General features: G+C 39.4%; 2 protein-coding genes across 5 annotated transcripts in view; both read right to left on the reverse strand.

Annotated features, from left to right (window-relative positions):
• Window positions 1–206: 206 nt before the first annotated feature.
• Window positions 207–8,049, reverse strand: LOC105030706 (potassium voltage-gated channel subfamily A member 2). Of its 2 annotated transcripts, none has more exons than XM_013133741.4 (3): window positions 5,185–8,049; window positions 4,099–4,819; window positions 207–2,168 (listed from the first exon to the last, which is right to left on the reverse strand). In XM_013133741.4, the coding sequence occupies exons 2-3, from the start codon at window positions 4,783–4,785 to the stop codon at window positions 1,269–1,271; spliced, it is 1,587 nt and encodes a 528-aa protein (XP_012989195.1). In that variant the 5' UTR covers window positions 4,786–4,819; window positions 5,185–8,049; the 3' UTR covers window positions 207–1,268. The 2 variants fall into 2 exon arrangements, with proteins under 2 accessions (XP_012989195.1, XP_012989194.1); XM_013133740.4 differs by having other exon boundaries at window positions 4,099–4,864.
• Window positions 8,050–15,088: 7,039 nt separating this feature from the next.
• The window catches only part of kcnc3b (potassium voltage-gated channel, Shaw-related subfamily, member 3b), a 73,605-nt gene continuing 67,450 nt past the window's right edge, over window positions 15,089–21,243 (reverse strand). For 2 of the 3 annotated variants that reach the window (XM_013133739.3, XM_020046515.2), the window contains one exon: window positions 15,153–16,640. In XM_013133739.3, coding sequence (XP_012989193.1) covers window positions 16,627–16,640 — 14 coding nt within the window. In that variant the 3' untranslated portion in view covers window positions 15,153–16,626. The other variant, XR_003781850.2, reaches the window with a different exon arrangement.

Genomic DNA, 21,243 nt, shown 5'->3' on the forward strand with positions numbered 1-21,243 from the left:
TGAAATTTTCAACCACCATCTCTTCATCAGTCTCTCTTTAAAATAAAATGCTATTCCCAAAGAAAAATGAATTATCCAAAATAAAACATAATAAATGATTCTAGTATAACATCACCAGTACTCCAAAGAAATACATTACGGGCAAATTCCATCAAATATAGCATTTCTGGTCATCAACAACAATTGATGACACATGGCATCTTAAGAAAAGTTAAAAAATATATTCTTTATTAAAAACACATACAGAAACATAGGAATTTACACCATGTTAACCCAATATGATGTAGCTCCACTCTCCTAGTGCCTTTCAATCTAGGATACACAACGTTGCTACATTTTTGTAGCTCCTGCAGTCAGGAAATGTTCTCTCTAAAGCATCATTTAGAGCAGCAGTCACACATCACCATTAGCACACTGTAGTTTATAGTCAGATTGAGAATGTTGAAGTAGCTTTTAAAACCTGTCATTTGTTGTTGAACATTGTAACACTGTGCTCTGTGCTTCTTTAAGTTTTAGTCTGAGAAGTGCTCTTTCATAAAACATTTGAATTAATTAAAACACAATTTGTAAAAGTTATAACCTATATTTAAGATGAGACAACACTGTGGTTTCAGATCAATAGCATTAAATGACAACTAAGATTCAACTCTTTAAAAGAAAACACAAGTTACTGTTGCATTTAATCATAACTTAAATTACAAACGGTATGGCCGTGGAAAATAATAAGCATGTTACTCGTTTTCTTTATTTTTTTTCCCTGCAAGCAGCCTAGGATCTGAACTGAATCAAACCCACGTTACAGCATTTACACAGGAGTTCTTTTTCAAATGCACAAATGAACTGACTGCCTGGTCTTGGTTACAGGATAAACAACCTATAACTACTACCAGGGTGACCCCTTCAGTATGCTTTAATTTTTCAGAATTAGAAGTGTGTGGGCATGGGACGGATATTGTAAACGAAGACACTGAGTAAACATTGCTATGGTGGGTTTGAATAATTCCCAGCCCCTGGAGTACTGTATCTGTGTCCCTACAAAATGTAATCGTTGAATGTCTCCTCCTGCTGGGGAAAGTGTGACGCGCACCCGAAACGCGTCACGTTTTTCCACTACACATCTTGCGACTTTCCCATTATAACTCAGTGTCAGCTTAACGTAGCGCTTAAACCTTTTCAATCCCTCTAATCAATTCTGTTCTTCCTTTTATTTTCAACCTCCTTCAACGACAGGGTCACACCAGAAGGTCACCCCCTAGTCAAACCAATCACTATACTTGAGTCACCAGAGGTTCCCAGAGGTACATTTTTGCCCCGCTCAACTCCCTGGTCTGCCCAGCGCACCGACCCCCCAACAGAGTCCTATTCAGCGGGTTGCAGGTACCTTCTATGATATAATAATCTCCATCCTCTTCATCATCCCCTTCCTCCCACTCCTCATTCTCCTCGTCCTCCCAAAGAGAGGTTTTAACGTGCACGTACTCGGTTTGGTCCACGCACTCCGTCTCGCGGTGGTAGAAGTAGCTGAAGTTGGACACAATGACAGGGACTGGCAGCGAGATGGTGAGCACGCCGGCGATGGCGCACATTGAGCCGACCAGCTTCCCCCAGACCGTCCCGGGGTACATGTCTCCGTAGCCCACGGTGGTCATGGTGACCACGGCCCACCAGAATGCGTCGGGGATACTGACAAACGTCGTGTCCTTATGGTCGGACTCGGCAAAGAAGATGGCGCTAGCGAAGAGGATAACGCCAATGAAGAGGAAGAAGATGAGCAGGCCAAGCTCACGCATGCTGGCCCTCAGCGTCTGGCCCAGGATCTGCAGGCCCTTGGAGTGACGGGACAGCTTGAAGATCCTGAACACCCTAACCAACCGAATCACTCGGATGATGGCCAGGGACACTCCAGGGCCGTCCTCTGCGTCCCTGGACAACTCTGTGATCAGCGTCACGAAGAAGGGCAGGATGGCCGTAAAGTCAATGATGTTCATCACGTCCTTGAAAAAGCGTGTCTTGCTGGGCGAACAGGCGAAACGCATAAGCAGCTCAAAGGAGAACCAGCAGATACACATGGTCTCCACCAGGAAGAAGGGGTCCTGGAAGACACTGGATGGGGGAGGCATGTCGATGGAGACGTTCTTGTCTTGGGAGTGGTACTTGTAGAAGTACTCCTGGAGAAGGGAGAGACACAGACCAGGGAGGAAGAGGAGAAAATGAGAAAGTCATAAAAAAAACAGCTGTACTGTCAGATGATCCAAATTTGATATTTTTGTCTTGGTGCCATCTGTACAGTTTGTTACTCCGCGTTTTATGTAATGCTTAATTGTCTGTGCAATGAGTTACTGATCAATCGACAGACTTCAAAAGTTAAAGGAAGACCTTTTTCTTATTAGTGTCACTTTATGCCCCACCTCAAACCATCTTGTTGTTTTGGCCCAAAGTTATCATACAATGCTCTTGTCAATTTGCAATAAACAATTTAGATATTTTTTTACGACTGTTAAGTAACAAAATGTACAACAAATGTTGTGGCCCTGGTGTCTCCCATGGGCCCATTGGCGCTGCATGATAAATTGTTTTCATTGACGTCGATTCCAGCTTTGAGTTTCAATCTGTTGGGTGACAGTCTGTCAGCCAGTCCACCTGTCTGTCTATTTCCCCTGTCAGAGAGCCAGACTCAAAGACTGTACATTGACTATTTCTTTCAGCCTCTCGTGTTTAATGTCTAACTCTAAAAATGTCTCGAGAGAAAAAGGTCATCCCAACAACCAGGAACATGATGTGTTAACTTCTGCTATGTAATTGGAGAATAAAAACGAACAAAAAAACATGAAGGCTAATCTAGTAGTGGACCTATTCAGGATGTTCCCCCGGTAGCAGTTCGTAGTTATTAATAAAGGCGTAGATCTATGTGTTGATGTGCTCTCAGGGCTGTCCTGGCCCTATATATAGCTCACAGAGATCTCCAAGGGGGAAACATGAGAGGGTTCACACCACTACATGCTCTCCATCTCCACTGTCGCTGCCTCGTCTCCCTCTGCCATGGCTCGGTCGCATAGCCAATAGTCACCGTGCAGCCTGCTGCTGCCCACTCGGGAGACCGGGTGACACCGTTACAATCGTTTCCTGGCAGATATCATTCGTGGAAAAATCAGCTGTCGTCAGCCGAGCGTAGCTCTCTATAGGAATGTGTTAACATGACACACTGCGTGTTGCTTGATCTCCCCAGTTCTTCCCATCTCATCCCAGTAGTCTATATTGTAGATGCCTTGGGGCAAATCTGACCCTCAGTCTGCCCTTGCATTATTTCCTTTTATTTGTATAATAACGTCCACAATTTTCCCCGGTCTAGCTCTTTGGTTAGCCCTTTGCGCTCCCTCCCATCCAATTGTATCAAATTTAACAGCCGGCTAAAATAATCACCCTGACAACCTTTTTTATTTATTTTTATCTCTACTCGATTCAACTCCCTGTCATTTTCGTCCACTAGTTTCCTCCCTGTCAATATTTGTTCTTCTTATAGCAGTGGTCAGCTATGCCCGCTGGCAGTGTGTTTACCTAAACACCTACTGGGTAGTGGTGTCAGGTTTCTATTTGACATGCATTTACACACATCCCATTCAAGACACAGCCGACAGTACACTCGCCTGATGATTTGACAGTACCACACACAACCTGTCGCAAATAACTCTGTTTCTCTATCTACAGGAAATAACAAATAACCAGTTGATCTGTTTGAAATGTTAGCTCAAGACATAATAGGACAACGTTTGTCTGTTTCAAAATGACACATCGCTCTCATCTATCTTTTGTCCATCCATCTTTGTCACTTGACAGTTTTCAAAATGCAATTAAATATTCAAAAGAAGATAAGTGGGAGCTAGACCAAATTGTAGTATTTCAATGGTTTGCGATTGAAATGTTACTCCATCCAGTACAGAGCTGGTGCAGATGAAGACAAGGAATTAAGTGAAGGATCAACCAGTTGGCATATTTAGGCACGCCCACCTCAGATACAAACCAAACCCAACTTCTCCCACTGTCCTTGTCTCCTCTTCATCCCACCTCAATCCCCCCATGCCCTCTATCTTTCCTCCCTACCTCACGGAGCTCCTTCTCGGTCCTGAAGTCGGGCAGCGTCTCCAGGCAGAAGATGAGGATTGACACCACGATCACCATGACGCTGATGATGGCAATGATGCGTGCGCCCGACGAAGACTCTGGGTGCTCGAACAGCATCCACAGATACCGCTGGATCTTATTGACGGGCAGCGCTGGGGCTTCCTCTTTAGGGAAGCCTTCGTCCTCTTTGAAGCGTGCCATGACGTCCTCGCCGAGCTCGTAGAAATTCAACTCATCAAGAAAGACGTCCAGGGGAACATTTGCGGGCCTACGGAGGCGCCCACCCGACTGATAGAAGTACAGGATGGCGTCAAAGCAGGCCCGGTTGCGGTCCAGAAAGAGCTCGTTACGCAATGGGTCAAAGTAGCGGAGCCGGCGTTTGGGGTCACCTAACATGGAGTCTGGGAACTGGGCCAAGGTGCGAAGCTGGGTCTCGTAGCGCATCCCTGAGACGTTGATAGCGATACGTTCTCTTAGTGCCCAGCCACTCCTCCACAGTGAACCGGACCGGTGGCTCTCCCGCCTCTTCTCCTTCTCGCCCACTAAGTTCTCCTTCTCACCCTTCTCCTCGTCGTTAAGATGGTTCTCTAGGTGTTTGTCTTTCTCACCTTCTTCTACGTCTCTCTTTCCTCCACTTCCACCTCCTTCTGGGGCGTTGTTTTCCATCCTTGCCTAGTCCACACTCCGGCCCCTCTCTCCTCTGTGAGTGTAGTAAGAACAGCTTGGATTTAGACAGAATGTGGGTCTGAAATCAGAGTTGGAATCAGAGCAGGAGCAGAAGCATTATCAATATATAGTATTAGTAAGCAGCAAACATACAACAGGATCCAGTAATGTCACTGTTACTCTTGAGCATAAAAAGTAATATTCATACACTAGGAGAGTAAAAATCTAATGATACAAATATGTTTGTAGCTCAGTTCACACCTATCATAGGTAAGGGTTATATAACATATCACATCCAAACAAGAACTGGTCGAGACCAGAAAAAGCACTACAAATATAAGGCATAACCACTAATGAGCACTTGTTAGCACACACTTAGCCAGATGTAGAATCACTCACTGAATGAATAACAGCCGCTGACACTAATTGCGGGACGGAAAGTCACATTGTTTGTCTCCCATGACTCTTCAGGCCGTCTCTCCTTCGGTCTGTCACCATGTCCATCTGTCCACCTGACACGTGGCCCTGTACGGTCGTACCCAGTTCCCAGACCCTGACGGACCCACCTCCAGATCCGTCCACTGTTTATTATCACTTCCCTGACCTTTTTGCAGACTACTATTGCACCTGTCTGCAGCTGAACACTCACAATCCTGTTCTTCCCTCTTCTCTCCTGAGAGGTCTGTCTTGAAATTTTTCGGAAATGCTGTCCTGCTGAAATTCAATCTGGCCCTGGCCCCTCCTGTCCGTTCCCTCCCTTTTGCTCCGGGGCCATGAAGAGCCTTCACCCTTGCTCTCAAATGTCACCCCCTCTGCCCCCCTGTCCCGGTACTGGGATGCATTGCTGCACCCTCCCCAACTGAAATGTGCTTTGCTCTCAAAGGCAGACAACTGAAATGTGCTTTGCTCTTAAAAGCAGACAACTGAAATGTGCTTTGCTCTTAAAAGCAGACAACTGAAATGTGCTTTGCTCTTAAAAGCAGACAACTGAAATGTGCTTTGCTCTTAAAAGCAGACAACTGAAATGTGCTTTGCTCTTAAAAGCAGACAACTGAAATGGGCTTTGCTCTCAAAGGCAGACAACTGAAATGTGCTTTGCTCTTAAAAGCAGACATCTGAAATGTCTTTTGCCGTTAAAAGCAGACAACTGAAATGTGCTTTGCTCTCAAAGGCAGTCAACTGAGGTGGCTTGCTGTAAATACTGAATAGAATGATCTTTGACTGTTATGAACATTTAAAGTTCAAATTTCCGCCCCAAAATCTAAATGATATTGACATAGTGCCTATGTAAAGATGGTGTTCATTAGGGTCTCATGTAATGAATATTTAATAAAAGCATGCAGAATTTAGCAGGCTATGGTTTGGATTCAATGACTTCTATCTATCACACAAGTTTGCAACTCGGACATTTAATTTTAGAAACATTAACTTCAATTGTCTACTCCTCATCAGAATAACTGTATGTAAAATCGACGTAAACATTACAGAAAAGGTTCTCCATAACAATATTTCTCCATAAACCTTGAGGTTACGCATAATACAGCCGAATTGCCAAATCAAATAAAGTTTATAATAAGAATACAATTCTTATTTAACAATATCATGTTTCTGGAAATGCTTATTTTTTCAAACATTTTTAGGCAAATATGAAATCCATATTAAATCTCAAACATTGATTCAAATGAATGTATGAGATGAGATTAACGCTTCCAGGACGGATGGTGGCTCAGGGAGGTGGTCTGAAGGTCAGTTAGTGTCATGAGACAGGGGTTACATTTCCTCTTATGCTTTGATACCGGTCCTGTACCACATGTTTTCCCTCTCAGCTCCCCAGCAGTCCGACTTCACTGCCAAGACTGAATCTCACCACCTGAGGGGTGTATTGGCACATTGCAGTGAAAGATGCAAAAGGCCTCTGCGACATTTGTGCCGGCAGCCTGCAAACCTACACAGATTATTGGACTGTAATCTAATCGACAAACACTCAATTTATACCACCTAATGTATATTTAATGTGTTGACACGTTAAAAAGATGAATCATGATGTTCTCGTTAAACAGACATTCTATTTGTTATTTTATCCTTGTTTGGTCCTTCGTCTCTCTGTGGATCATTCTGGGGTAACACACATAGGCATAATGCAGACATGAGAATGTTACAAAACACAGATGAAGATAAAGGTTACTTTAATTGAAATGGAATTTTGTCAGGCATCAGCGTATTATACCGCATTGGGTATTTGTAATGACATCATATATTGGGGTCATGTTTGACTAAAACTCTGCCAACACAGGAACCATATATAGAGTTCTATGTCTCAGCTCTATGCCATGACGGATGCCATGTGACATCATACAGTAAACACAGGTTGAATGGGTCAATTTGACATTATTTAACATTTCTACACAATAATGTGACAAAATGACAACATTGTTTTTAATCTTGGGTATATACAGTATGCTGAGTATATAAGGGCCTAAAATAACAATTGTGATCACATATTGTTTTTTTGCCATTTCTGTTTGAAATGGCAAAATGTTTGAATGACTTTGAGAATGGTCAGTTTTATGAAGATCAATACAAAGTCTAGATAACTTTGACAGGGTCATTATACAAATAAAATACAAGGTCATTCAGTAGCCGACACAAGGTTTTGTACTTAAATGATTTTAAGATTTTAATTTAATTGAAGTTCATTTCTATGATTTGAAGCAACTTAATGTCTTTAAAAAGGCATTTCATGACTTTAATCATTTATTAATTCAAGCGGCTATAGAGATTTGTGTTCACATTAGATCGCATTGACATTCATACATTTTAAGTCTCATTAGTCGAAATGATGTTCAATTATGACACTTTATTGATATGTTTCATTTTTTTCTTCAAAATATAAAAAGATAGATCATGAACATTCCATTGAAATAAATATACTTTATACAGTTTCTTGATGGATTATTCTTTGTGTTTCCAACATTTAAAAAATAAAATCCAGTATTAGTCTCAAACATGTCTTCCACTGACCACTTCTTTTTCTCTTATCATGGCAGCAAACAATTATGCCTAAGTCTGCTTTATAAAGTGTTGAAATGTGAGATGAGTGTAAAATGTCTGTTAGTAACGCCAATGACTAGGTATACATACAATAAATCCATTTATAATGAATAAGAATCTGTATTTCCATTACCTCTGGAAAGTATACAAGTAATAATGGTCTATTACTTTTACAGTTAGTCTAATTACATTATCATTTATTATATATATATATATATATATATATATATATATATATATATATATATTTATTTATTTTTCGCAACACTTTATAATAACATTGAAGAATATGCATTAAAGGTGCACTCAGTTACATGATCCTCCATCTAAAATCTCTCAGCCACTGAAAAGTCCCACCTCTTAACAAATCATTGAATTAATCTAATTTTGATTGTGATTGTTGGCAATACATCCATGAGAGGGTGAGACCACCTTTTTTAAATTTCGATTTTCTGGTGGTATGTTCATATACTATATGAATAGTGTATATACTATAAATAAATTAGTATTATATGCAAATATGCCAGGAACAGAAGCTTTTATAATGGCTTGTTCATGTTATTATAAAGTGTTACTGCATATGTTTTAAGGGTGTCTCTGTAGCTATTCTTAGGGATGTTATATATAAGAGAAAATCATATGCTTTTATGTCTGTCTAATTGATTATGGAAATACCACTACATAGGGTTAGTTGTTTGATACAGTCCTGGGAGTGTATATTTTCCTACAGCCCAAAAGCAGCCAGGTGTTAGCTTTAACCATACCCACTGTATACTCACTAAAAGAAGTTAAACAACATTTCTGGTTGATGTTCTGACATTAGATAATAGTACATGTAAACCTATGAGATTCAGGAATATTACTAGTAGTATTTATGGTGTAGATTGCATAACCTCAATTAAAAATTAGAAAAGACTGAAATCAGATGATTCATTAATCTTAGAACAAACTGAAATCAAAGAATCCACTGACTATTGGTAGATTATCCAGAAAGCTCACACAAGTGTGGCCTATATTAAACATTTGTCTAGGTGATGAAAACTGCTCTAGATAGGCACAGTGACATGGCTTAATGTGACCATGCCTACAGGAGGGTGCAGACCATGGGGTAGGCCATGCAATCCAATGTTATACTTCCTGCTCTAATCATAACCCAACAAATACTGTATGTTGTTGGGTATAATTCTTAGAAGATTTTGGATATGCGTTGTCTGTCATATTGAATATACCTAATCAACAAACTACATAACATAGCATAATATGTAGTATATACACTCACCTAAAGGATTATTAGGAACACCTGTTCAATTTCTCATTAATGTAATTATCTAATCAACCAATCACATTGCAGTTGCTTCAATGCATTTAGGGGTGTGGTCCTGGTCAAGACAATCTCCTGAACTCCAAACTGAATGTCAGAATGGGAAAGAAAGGTGATTTAAGAAATTTTGAGCATGGTATGGTTGTTGGTGCCAGACGGGCCGGTCTGAGTATTTCACAATCTGCTCAGTTACTGGGATTTTCACGCACAACCATTTCTAGGGTTTACAAAGAATGGTGTGAAAAGGGAAAAACATCCAGTATGCGGCAGTCCTGTGGGCGAAAATGCCTTGTTGATGCTAGAGGTCAGAGGAGAATGGGCCGACTGATTCAAGCTGATAGAAGAGCAACTTTGACTGAAATAACCACTTGTTACAACCGAGGTATGCAGCAAAGCATTTCCTACAAATAGGAAAAAGAGGCTACAATTTGCACGAGCTCACCAAAATTGGACAGTTGAAGAATGGAAGAATGTTGCCTGGTCTGATGAGTCTCGATTTCTGTTGAGACATTCAGATGCTAGAGTCAGAATTTGGCGTAAACAGAATGAGAACATGGATCCATCATGCCTTGTTACCACTGTGCAGACTGGTGGTGGTGGTGTAATGGTGTGGGGGATGTTTTCTTGGCACACTTTAGGCCCCTTAGTGCCAATTGGGCATCGTTTAAATGCCACGGCCTACCTGAGCATTGTTTCTGACCCATGTCCATCCCTTTATGACCACCATGTACCCATCCTCTGATGGCTACTTCCAGCAGGATAATGCACCATGTCACAAAGCTTGAATCATTTCAAATTGGTTTCTTGAACATGACAATGAGTTCACTGTACTGAAATGGCCCCCACAGTCACCAGATCTCAATCCCATAGAGCATCTTTGGGATGTGGTGGAACGGGAGATTCGTGCCCTGGATGTGCATCCTGCAAATCTCCATCAACTGCAAGATGCTATCCTATCAATATGGGCCAACATTTCTAAAAAAGGCTTTCAGCACCTCGTTGAATCAATGCCACGTAGAATTAAGGCAGTTCTGAAGGCGAAAGGGGGTCAAACACAGTATTAGTATGGTGTTCCTAATAATCCTTTAGGTGAGTGTATTATGCTATGTTTCATTGCCAGCCAGTTAATAGTAATTAACATGCTATTTCTACATTTTCTCTTCCTAAAATCAGATTTTTACTTTTAACTACACTGCTAACTTTATTCCTAACCATAGCATTGAACTATCACAACTTTGCTGTTGGTAACATTTTCAGCTAACTGGAGAAAAAGCTAGAGGTAATCAAACAGTGATGTTTGTGTAAGGTGACATCTTGGATAGCTTTACTGTAAGTGTCAGCCAGTCACATAACATATTAGAGTGGCAGATTAAGTATCATGTAAATTATGTAATGTTAACAATTGCTGTGAAAGGGAAATAATATATCATTGACTGGAGTACCCCACAGTGTACACTACTCTATCACTCCACCTATAGACGTTGGCTTTTAACTGTTTAGCTCCTGTTGGACAAACATCAAATTCTGTAGTTACACTGAGATCTTGTTGGACAATCCAGCATTCAAAAGGGTCAGCATTGGTACATGAGGACTACATAACATCATTATGATTTAAGTGGATAAGTCAACATTTTTACATGAACTTAATGTGTGTCCCATACCAAGTAATGTACAGTTGCTGTTGATAAGCATTGGTTTAACAAGTCTTATCTAGTCAATGTATATTCCTCCATTATAGAAGGCATTTTGTAAATGGAACAACAAAACAGACTAGCACTCAACATTGAAATGTTAACACTTTCTTTTTAACATGGCTAAATCAAATGGCAGTATTGTGCAATAGAAAAGGAAAAACATATTGTCTTAGCCACATATGAGGAAGTAAAAAAATAAGAGTTGCTGGAAGAGAACCTCTGAAATATTAATCAACTATTCACCTTGTGACCCTCTACGCCTAAGTGGCTAGATGTGTTCTAAAAAAAAACTGAAATCAAAGTTTGAAAGGAAAGTGAACATAACCCGTCGAGGAAGAAGAAAAAAGATAATGGATTTAATTTTGCGGAAAGTAGACAACATTGTGGACCCTGTAAAAACTAACATACACTCAACCAAATAAGTGGGTAGCCTCCGTAGTTCATTTGATCGAGTCTACTAGTGGTTGCATGTCGATAGTCCACTCAGAACCCATGACGAGGGACAGACAGAAGTCATGTATACAGCTGCCTGGGCTGATCCTGGGCCAGCCAGAGTCTACGCCCTCAGAGTAAGCCACTGTTATTAAACATAGCGTCCGGAAAACCAACGTTCACCCAACCTGTTCAACAGTGAGGAACTCCAGTGAAATATGCATTTCTACATCAACCCAATCTGCACAGTAGTGGCCACATGTTCTTTCTGTCTCCCCTCCCTTTTAAAGTATTTCAATGACATCAGTTTGGAAGCTCTGGGTCTTTTTATGAACCGTGATATAATATGCTATAACGCGTATGAAGCGTGTCTTTACACAACAAATGCTACTGGGAGCTGCCCACTGCGACGACTATCAGCTGGATGGTTTTCAATAGATGATGAAGAAACGTGAGATCTGACCACCAAACAAGAACAAGTTACCTCAACACACCCATGCTGACACTGCAAGTGTGTGTAACGTTCAGTTGTCTCACCGAGGAAGACGTCGCTGCCCCACAACACGGCACAGTGTTCATAGTATCAGGACTGGTTTCAGAACAAACGACAAAAGGAGCTCAGGATATGTCGATACCGCGTTCCCTCAGGAGATCGACGATCGAGTCGTAATGCATGCATTTCACATCACTGTGAGGTGTTCACATTATGTTATCTATATACTATAATTTATTATGTTTGAAAAAATAGCAAATCACCTACATCCACACAACACACCTGAGTCTCTTAAAACAGACTGGACTTTGGAATGGCAGTTTGTTCCATGCAAACCTGAAATCTCTCTTTGACTAGTGACGTATCTCTCTTAGACCAACCTTTGTCTCTCATGAACAGATATTGCACTTCATTGGATTGATTAAGTAAGACCCTGGAGTCAATCTAACACAGGACCAGCACACAGTTATGGACTTTTAAATTCATAGATCAAGGCCTTGTTTCCCAGGTTTGATTCAACTTAAGCATTACGATGATACTATTATTGACAATACAAAGTAAGATTGTTTTCCCAAAAAGCATGTATAAGAAAACATTGCTAAACCCATCGTCATACCGTGTGTCTATACTGACAGAATCTATTCTCCATCAAATACTATGTTAGAATTAGAATCATTAGACAATTCTTATTAGGGATTATTTCATGCTGAGACATTCCTACCTATGGCATGACATGCTTAGGTTGGCTACACAGTATGCACAAAATCACAGATTGGGCTCATATAGCGCAAATGGTGTCACACATAATAACAAATATGAATAAAAAAAGGAAAAACAGTAACATAGAGGCAAAATATAACTTTGATTGAACATGAAAAACATACTGTACTCTGGGATCTATACATTATTATTGAAAATAAGCTCATCCATTCTATTTATCAATCAATGCACTCAGTCCAGTATTCATTCAAAGCATTATTGTATCCTTCACTTGTTCGCAACAATTACAACATGGTATTGCTAAACTTTGTTCTGTAGTTATCGACGTAAGAGTCATACAGATTGCCCAAATATCTTGACTGTGTGTTTAGTAAAGATCTTTCAATAAAGGGCGAAAAAGCATTGAACAACACACTAATGAGTATTCTGGATCACTGCAGTGATTTTTGAGAGCCATGTACATTAATTACAAAGGCTCTGGGAAACGACCCGGCTACTCAAGATAAATCGTAAAACGACGATGACTTTAACGCTACAAAGGCTCTGGGAAGCCAGGCCCAGGTTCACCGTAAACACAGCAGATCTCAAGTCATGCAGTTCTATATCTATTTTAAATACCAAAGAACACCCTGTTTATCTGCTTTCATTTAAACCTTGGTCAAAGTTGCACTTACTCAGCTATGCACATTTAACAAGTTCCACGTAAGTAGAGAACATATTCACGGTGAACAAAATAATTCCTCTCAATTGGAAATGACTTTAAATGTCAAACGGGACCTAACATAGATCTACAGCTGATGGGATTATATTTCTGTCTATCTCTCATTTGAACCTCTTCTCCCAAAGACAAATGCAAGAAGACTGTCATTTCCAGGACTATTTCCAAGCAGCCATTTCCAGTAATAACCTGTAACAAACTCCTCCAAACAAGTGAGCCTAAAAGTTACCCATCCATTGTATCGATTTGCCCTGCTACAATAATTATGAGAAATTTAATGTTATTGCCAAACAAAAAAGCAACACTGAAATATTTGTATAAGCTGTTCAGACAAAAGTATGGAAAGCTATTGTTTTCAAAACTGCTGCTACAGTGTTGATGAAAAGGATTTAAGAGGGATAATGTAGTTTTTGAATGGATGAAAAGGGGTACGAACACATGAGTTAAACACCCCTTAAATGCTCAAATTCAAAAGAATCATAACAGGCTAGAATGTTATTAAAATAAAAACAAGAACCAACAAACGCTTAAGTACAGCTTAATAAAGTGAATTCATTGAGTGCAGAATGTGGGGCAGTAGTAGCACAGATTTCATCTAACAAAACATGTTTCAGTGTGTATTTCGCGAACATACATTTTTCAATATTCACATTTTTTTTTACTCTTTCAAAACAAAATATAGCTCTTCTCTTTCATTATAATCTTTTTTTTTAAATATGAATTGCATATGACATTTTTTTAATAATTTATTTTATATATCTTATTTTTTTGTATCTCTAGCACCCTTGTCTTCAACTAAGGGCTTGCAGAAAAGACAGTCATGCAGAGTAGTCATGCTGGTAAACAAAGATACAAAAATGCATTCTTTTTTCTAATTCATTCGTTTAGCACAGCGTCCACCCATTCCGGGCTGTCCCATTGTCTTCCTCTGCCTCGTGTCCCTTCATCTCTTTCACGTTGGAACGTAGATACTAATGTCCATCGAATCACCCTTCCGTAAACAGTCGTCACACATTAATATTCCTCTCATTGTCCCCGTCCCATTCTCGCCAAACCAGTTCCAATATAGTTCTTTATGATATGAATTTCCTTGCTCGCAATTTTGGCCCTGTCAGCGCTCCTTCTCCATCTGAAGCCGTGGATAGTCGATTTGTTTATCAAAATATAGATTTGTTCTCTTTGTACACCCACCAACCCCCCCCCCCCTCCCCCAACCCACCCACCCACCCCTTTGCACTTTTTGTTCCATTTCTCCTTGGTTTTCCTGTGTCGGTTGTCTCATCTGAAGGGCCACCCCTATCTCGTTGGAGGCTTGACCTAACCCTGAAGCAGACATTGGTCATTGCTTGGCAGCAGGGCGAACGTGAAAGATGGGGGCAGTATATGTGTCTGGGGTCAGATTTTCCTCAGTGGCAGTATATGTGCATCGGTAATACTACTATTACTACTAAAATAACATGTGCAGGACCACAGCAGAGGTCTCTTCCCACCACTGGACCACCCTTAAATGCAGGCCTCTTCTTTGCTGTAGTTAAGTGAGGAACGTAGTGTTCCTATTGGCAGGTTTCTGAACGTGACCTCAGTCAGTCTGGGCTCCACTCATGATTGATTTGAGCAGTAGGTACGTCAATTAGGCCATGCAAACGTCATTGCCCTCTTCACTACCCTAACCCCTAACCCTAAAACCTCTTCACTACCCTAACCCTAAAACCTCTTCACTACCCAAACCCTAACCCCTAACCCTAACCCTAAAACCTCTTCACTACCCAAACCCTAAAACCTATTCACTACCCTAAAACCTCTTCACTACCCTAACCCTAACCCCTAACCCTAAAACCTCTTCACTACCTAAACCCTAACCCTAACCCCTAACCCTAACCCTCTTCACTACCCTAACCCTAAAACCTCTTCACTACCCAAACCCTAAAACCTATTCACTACCCTAAAACCTCTTCACTACCCTAACCCTAACCCCTAACCCTAAAACCTCTTCACTACCCAAACCCTAAAACCTCTTCACTACCCTAAAACCTCTTCACTACTCTAAAACCTCTTCAGTACCCAAACCCTAAAACCTCTTCACTACCCTAACACTAACCCTAACCCCTAACCCCAAAACCTCTAACGCTAAAACAAGAATACGAATCTGGGGAGGAAAAAAGGAACAACGTTTGTATGGCCTCAGGAATCGATAGCAGTGTCATTCGTACTTGTTTGTGCATTAAGGGCTCTTCAAGAGGAATGTCATCGTAATAAATATAATTCAATTCAATATAAATTTGTACACTCCGGAATTACCTCAGTCATGTACAGGAATAACCTTTCCTACTTGTACTTTTGTACCAAAGCAAGGCAATAGCGAAGGTATTAAGGGCAGTTCGAAGCTTTGCTCTACACAGAATGTTCCTCCTATAAGAGCCCATGGTGTTGTTACTTTATAGGCAGGTCATACAGCAAGTGCATGCATGGGACCTTTGGTACGGAATGCCACATGGATTATTGTAAATACGTGAGAGAGAAAGTGTTGTCAGTCGTTTTAGGGGATAATATATGGTATTAGTAATGTCCTCCATTGATGCTACATGTTTTCTAAGGTGATCTAGATTTGTACTTCAGGTGCAGGTTTCTACTACACTATGTTAGCGGGCCTGGCACTGTCTTACCAAATTAAACAGAAATGAATGGAAGACATAAAGGCTTGATTGACAACCAATCTTTGTACACTTCTACAAGTAATGAAGTCATTCATAAGGTGACAGAGCAGACGTGTTATCGAATATGTCCAAATTCAGGTCTCTGTTAATTTAACCTGTAACTGGTTTAGTTGCTCATAGAAATATCAGAGAACCAATGTGTCTTGGTCTGAAGAGGCTTAGCACATCATTTTTTTCTGCATCCCTCTGTTTGAAACTGTCAGTGGGTAAGGTCATGACGTTATTTTCCCAGCTAACAAATGCTACAGTGTTAGCAGAGATGCTACATACATATGTTAGACCTGTTCCCTCATGTACAGGTGAATGAATTATTTGAATCTTTTAGTTGCTCAGTAGATCAGCACGGAAGTTGGTCATTAGTCACTGTATAAGTTAGTTGAGCGTCAAAATACAACATATTTTGGAATGTTGCTGTAGGAGTCTTTTCTCAACGAGTGTGTCAGTGCCATGCTCAGTCAGTCGTCAGTATGACCTGTCAGTCTTCCAAGGTGTGGCCGGAGTTTCCGAGAGGCTGCTTTGGTAACATCGTGAAGATGCAACCGTATATTTATCTTGATTACCCTCTGGTCTCTCTCTTGTCAAGCCAAAGATCCACCTTTCATCTGTCCACCCGTGTCCACACGTCTTGGTAAAGTGGCTCCCTCCGCTAATTTCTGATCAACTGACTCAGTATGTCTTCTGTAGAGAAAAGGCCAATGCTAGAAACTTAACACTGCAAAGAAAAGAAGAAGCAGCCTTTAGTTAATGTAGTACAGTTGTAGTTTGAATAGGATTACAATGAAGATTAATGAATGCGTTTGGGCCGTAGCCTACAGCATTAGAAACTAGCATGCAATAAAAACTACAGTTGTTTTTTAAGGTATTTCAGAGTATACAAGGGCGAATACAGCCCTTAACAGTTACTAACTGACAATCGACAAAGTGTAACTTAAAGTATATTATTCCAGTAAATTTCTACTTCGCATAGCTGACATTATAGAATGATATGGGATCTGCTTTACCTGAAAGCTGCAGGTTTACTGTTCATGTGAGAGTAAAATATCCATATTTTTAACATAAACTATTATTCAAATTCTATACAAATCAAATATTTTACATGCAGGTATATGTGAAAATAAAGGAAACTCTTGAGTAAAGGTGGGTAAAAACTATATTGAGAGCAGATGCTTCCACACAGGTGAAGAATAAATATCACATTATGCGTAGGGTCAAATTAAATAATGCAAGTCAGGTTGGTAATTATTTTACCTACAATGGCACAAAGCAATCTGAGTGATTTATAAAGGAGTGATTGCTTGGGCACATGTGGTTGGGGCTTCAGTGACAAGCATTTTACAATAAGCCATGTCTCAAATACTGGATTTCAAAGCAAATAAACAGTTGGGTAAGATTCTGGAAAGTTGCCAGACACAGCATCTCCCAGCATTTTGAAATTACATAATTTCTTGCATAAGAAAATTATTACATCCCACCAATGGAATTCCAGACATTTATGGAATCAAAGTCAATGTGCATGGAAGCTCTTCTTGTGGCCAAAAGCTCTATTTTTGTTGTTTCCATTATTTTGGCATTGACCTGTACATTTGGGGCGTTTTTGAATGTTCCTTCACCTACAGCCAAAAATGATCAATGTGCAGTCAGACATCACATTCAGTGACACAAAGCACCCAACTATCCACCACATTCTCCAATCAACCTACACACGTTCACATCTTCACTTTATATCACATACCAATTTACTTACTTTTCTTGCAAAAAATACTTGTCCAACATGACACCTGTATGTTTTATGTTAGTGTGTGGAGAAGGGATGTACTGTGAAAGTGTATCAATGTGTATGCATATACAGTGAGACAGGAATTACACAATACTTTCAAGACAAACACACATACAGGTTATATTAATAAAGAAACCAAGACAGAAAATTGTATATTAACACAACAGGCACGGTACATCAGAAAACAAATACACAACTTCATTAGAACTACATTACATTTTCATAAGACATGCATGATACCTTGTAGACTAACAAATGCAGATTAACATGAGAAGCGTTAATACATTTGTGCTAATAACTGGTCATGTTATGACAACGTGTGACTGGAAAGATGTTTGTGTAATGTACTGTTTTTGAATGTGTTATTCTGTAGTCTCGCCACAAATTACACAACACACTCTCACACTTAAAATATCTCTTCTCAAACTGATCTTCATTCCATTTCCAACTGTCAATGTCCACAGAAAAATAGCTGGTTAAAGTTTTCTCCAGGAGAAGTTCCACGAAAAAAATTACCTGCCACTAATTGATATTAAAATGTCCCTTTTTTCTCTTTATAGTTCTTAAAACCTAATAGTCTTCTGTTTTAGTTAAAACACTGATCTATAATTGCAATTTATGTTGATTATATATGTCTACTTGCTCTTTTTATATTGACAGGTCAACTGGACAGGTTTAAGAAAAAACAACAGTTTGTCAATAGAAGCATGTCAACTCATAAAACATATTCATTAGGCCTTTAAATATCTTGGAATTCATAAGAGAGAAGCTGATAGTAATGGAAGTGAAAATGAATGAGGACACAACTAAAATTCATAGTCACAATGTATAATAATCGTGATCATATGATGTAATCCACAGCTCTAGTTTAACAATGTTTTTATCATAATATCCTATTTAAAATACCAATACAAATACTTGCTGCAAGAGACATTCATGTTCAAGGGTAACTCTAGTAAACACGTCTAGAAGTTCTTATGTTATTTGTAAATACATTTGTGTATTATGAAATGTTCCAAATGCCTGTTATTAAAATTATAAAATATTTTTTTTATTTCATGCAATGTGAAAAAAGTTTTTCACATTGCATGAAAGCTCAATTTTCATATTGCAGTCTATAGACAATTGTAGACTGTCTTCACAAATAATGAGAGTGATGACATGCAAGACATCAGATTATAAGCTATAAGCAATGATCAACTGAAAAAGCTAATCCTTTTCTTGACTTTCTGAACCGTCAAATGTTGTGCCCACTCGTTGTTATACTAAACTTCTACTAAAATATTTTATTTGCGTAGTAATGTTGATTATGGTTTTTATGGATACATTTAACCCTGTACTTTGTTGTATTGTATGCATTGTTTATAATTACTAATGTAAAAAGTTATTTCCCATTTTTTCCACCCTTTTGTAAAAACTATCAACATGTCCAAGTGCTATTGGTCCTTATTACCTTTACGAATAGTGTCAACATATGAGAAGCGCCATTTACCTTCCATCAGAAACCATCCGCCAGGGGCACCTATGAACGTATATATAGTTAAATAGAGTGTCTGTTTGCTAGGGTGTTGTGGTTGTGAATGGTGGTCATGCTAAAAACCCATGGTTTCCCATGCCAAAGCATGTAGAGCCTGCTAGTAAAACAATCAGGTTGTTAGCTAGTTTACTAGTCTCTTCCAACTTTGCAATCTTAAAGTGGATATAACCTGGTTGCCCAAGTGTGGACTCCCTTAAACGAATACTTTGTTGAAGCACCTTTTGATTACAGCACTCAGTCTATTTGGGTAGGAGTCTATTAGCATGGCACATTTTGACGTGGCAATATTTGCCCACTCTTCTTTGCAAAAGCGCTCCAAATCTGTGCACAGCCCTCTTCAGATCAACCCACAGATGTTCAATTAGATTCAGGTCTGGGCTCTGGCTGGGCAATCCAAAACGTAAATCTTCTTCTGGTGAAGCCATGCTTTTGTGGATTTGGATGTGTGCTTTGGGTCGTTGTCATGCTGAAAGGTGAACTTCAGCATGACAACTTCATACATTTTCTACCCTTCTCCTAACTGATATCTTTCAACAATGAAATCCCTCTGATGCATTGGAACCACTCTGCGGACCATGGCTTTTGCTCTGAGGTGCAACTAAGAAAATGTCAGGTAAATCCTGCTGAACATTATTTGCGATTAATCAGAGTTACTTTAAATGATGGCAAGTGTGTAATGACTTCTAATTAACATGAGTTTGAATGTGATTGGTTAATTCTGAACACAGCCACATCCTCAGTTATAAGAGGGTGTGCACACTTATGCAACCAGGTTACTGTAAGGTTTTTATTTTTCATTTTTCCCCCTCGAAGAGTTTTTCAATTGAATTGTTCACATTATAGGTCACATTAAAAGTGGAAAAAGTTCTGACATTATTTATCTTTGTCTCATTCTTTTACATCACAAAAACCTGGCATTTTAATAGGTGTGTGTAGACTTTTTATATTTACTGTAGATTTCCAAATATTTTATCCTTCTTGACAAATTCTTGATTTCAAGTTCCTTACAGAGTTGGAAAAAAAATTCAAGTCATGCCACACATTTTTGAATGGGTTAGAGCTATTTACAATGTTTTTCCTTAGCCACTTCACTGTAGCTTTTTCTGTGGGCTTTGGATCGTTTTCACATTGAAAGGTGAACTCGGTTTCGGTTTCAGCTGTCTTACAGAGGGCATTAGCTTTTCCTCAAGGACTTTTCTGTAGATTATTCCATTAATTTCCCCTTTTATTTTGTAAAAGTCTACCACCATTCCTTGATGTTGAGAAAATGTCCCAGAACATGATGCTGCCACACCCATGTATTACATTAGGGTGTTCTTTGGGTGAAATTCCATTTGCACTAAATGTAAGGCCAAGACATTATCTTTTTTGGGGTTTGGTCAGATCACAAAATATTTTGTCACATGGGTACAAAATCTTTTGTTTCTTTTGGCAGACTTAAAACTGGGTACAAGATGGGCATTCTTGAGTAAAGGCTTACTTTATACAGGCCTGATTTCTGGAGCACTTTGGATACTGTCATCAGATGTCTTGACCATTAAAGCTTGAAGCTCTTGGTAGTCTCTCTGATCATCCAGTCATTCAGTTTGGGGGGATGGCCTGATCTAGGCAGGGTTTTTGAGAAGCCATAAACTTTCAACTTAATAATCTTCTTGACTCCTGCTCCAAGGAATATTCAAGGCCTTTCAAATATTTTGAAATGTACAACTTTTAATATATATTATCTAAACAATAATTACGAAATTCCTCTAAAAACGAATAGATTATGGTATGTAGATAACTGAAGAAAAAATTTATAAATGTATGCAACACTGAGGCACTTACAAAACTAAATGTGAAAAAAAAAACAAGCCAATTTGCTGTAGTAATGGTAAAACCAAAAGGCTAATAAAAATGCACTCACTTTTTGAGCGAAGTATGAAAAAACTGTAGGGCAAATACAAATATTTGCAACAGTAACCATGTGTTTTTTTTATAGGTGCACTTTTTTTCCTAAATAAA

This window comes from Esox lucius, chromosome 5 (assembly GCF_011004845.1).
Source record: "Esox lucius isolate fEsoLuc1 chromosome 5, fEsoLuc1.pri, whole genome shotgun sequence".
NCBI classification, from domain to species: Eukaryota; Metazoa; Chordata; class Actinopteri; order Esociformes; family Esocidae; genus Esox; species Esox lucius.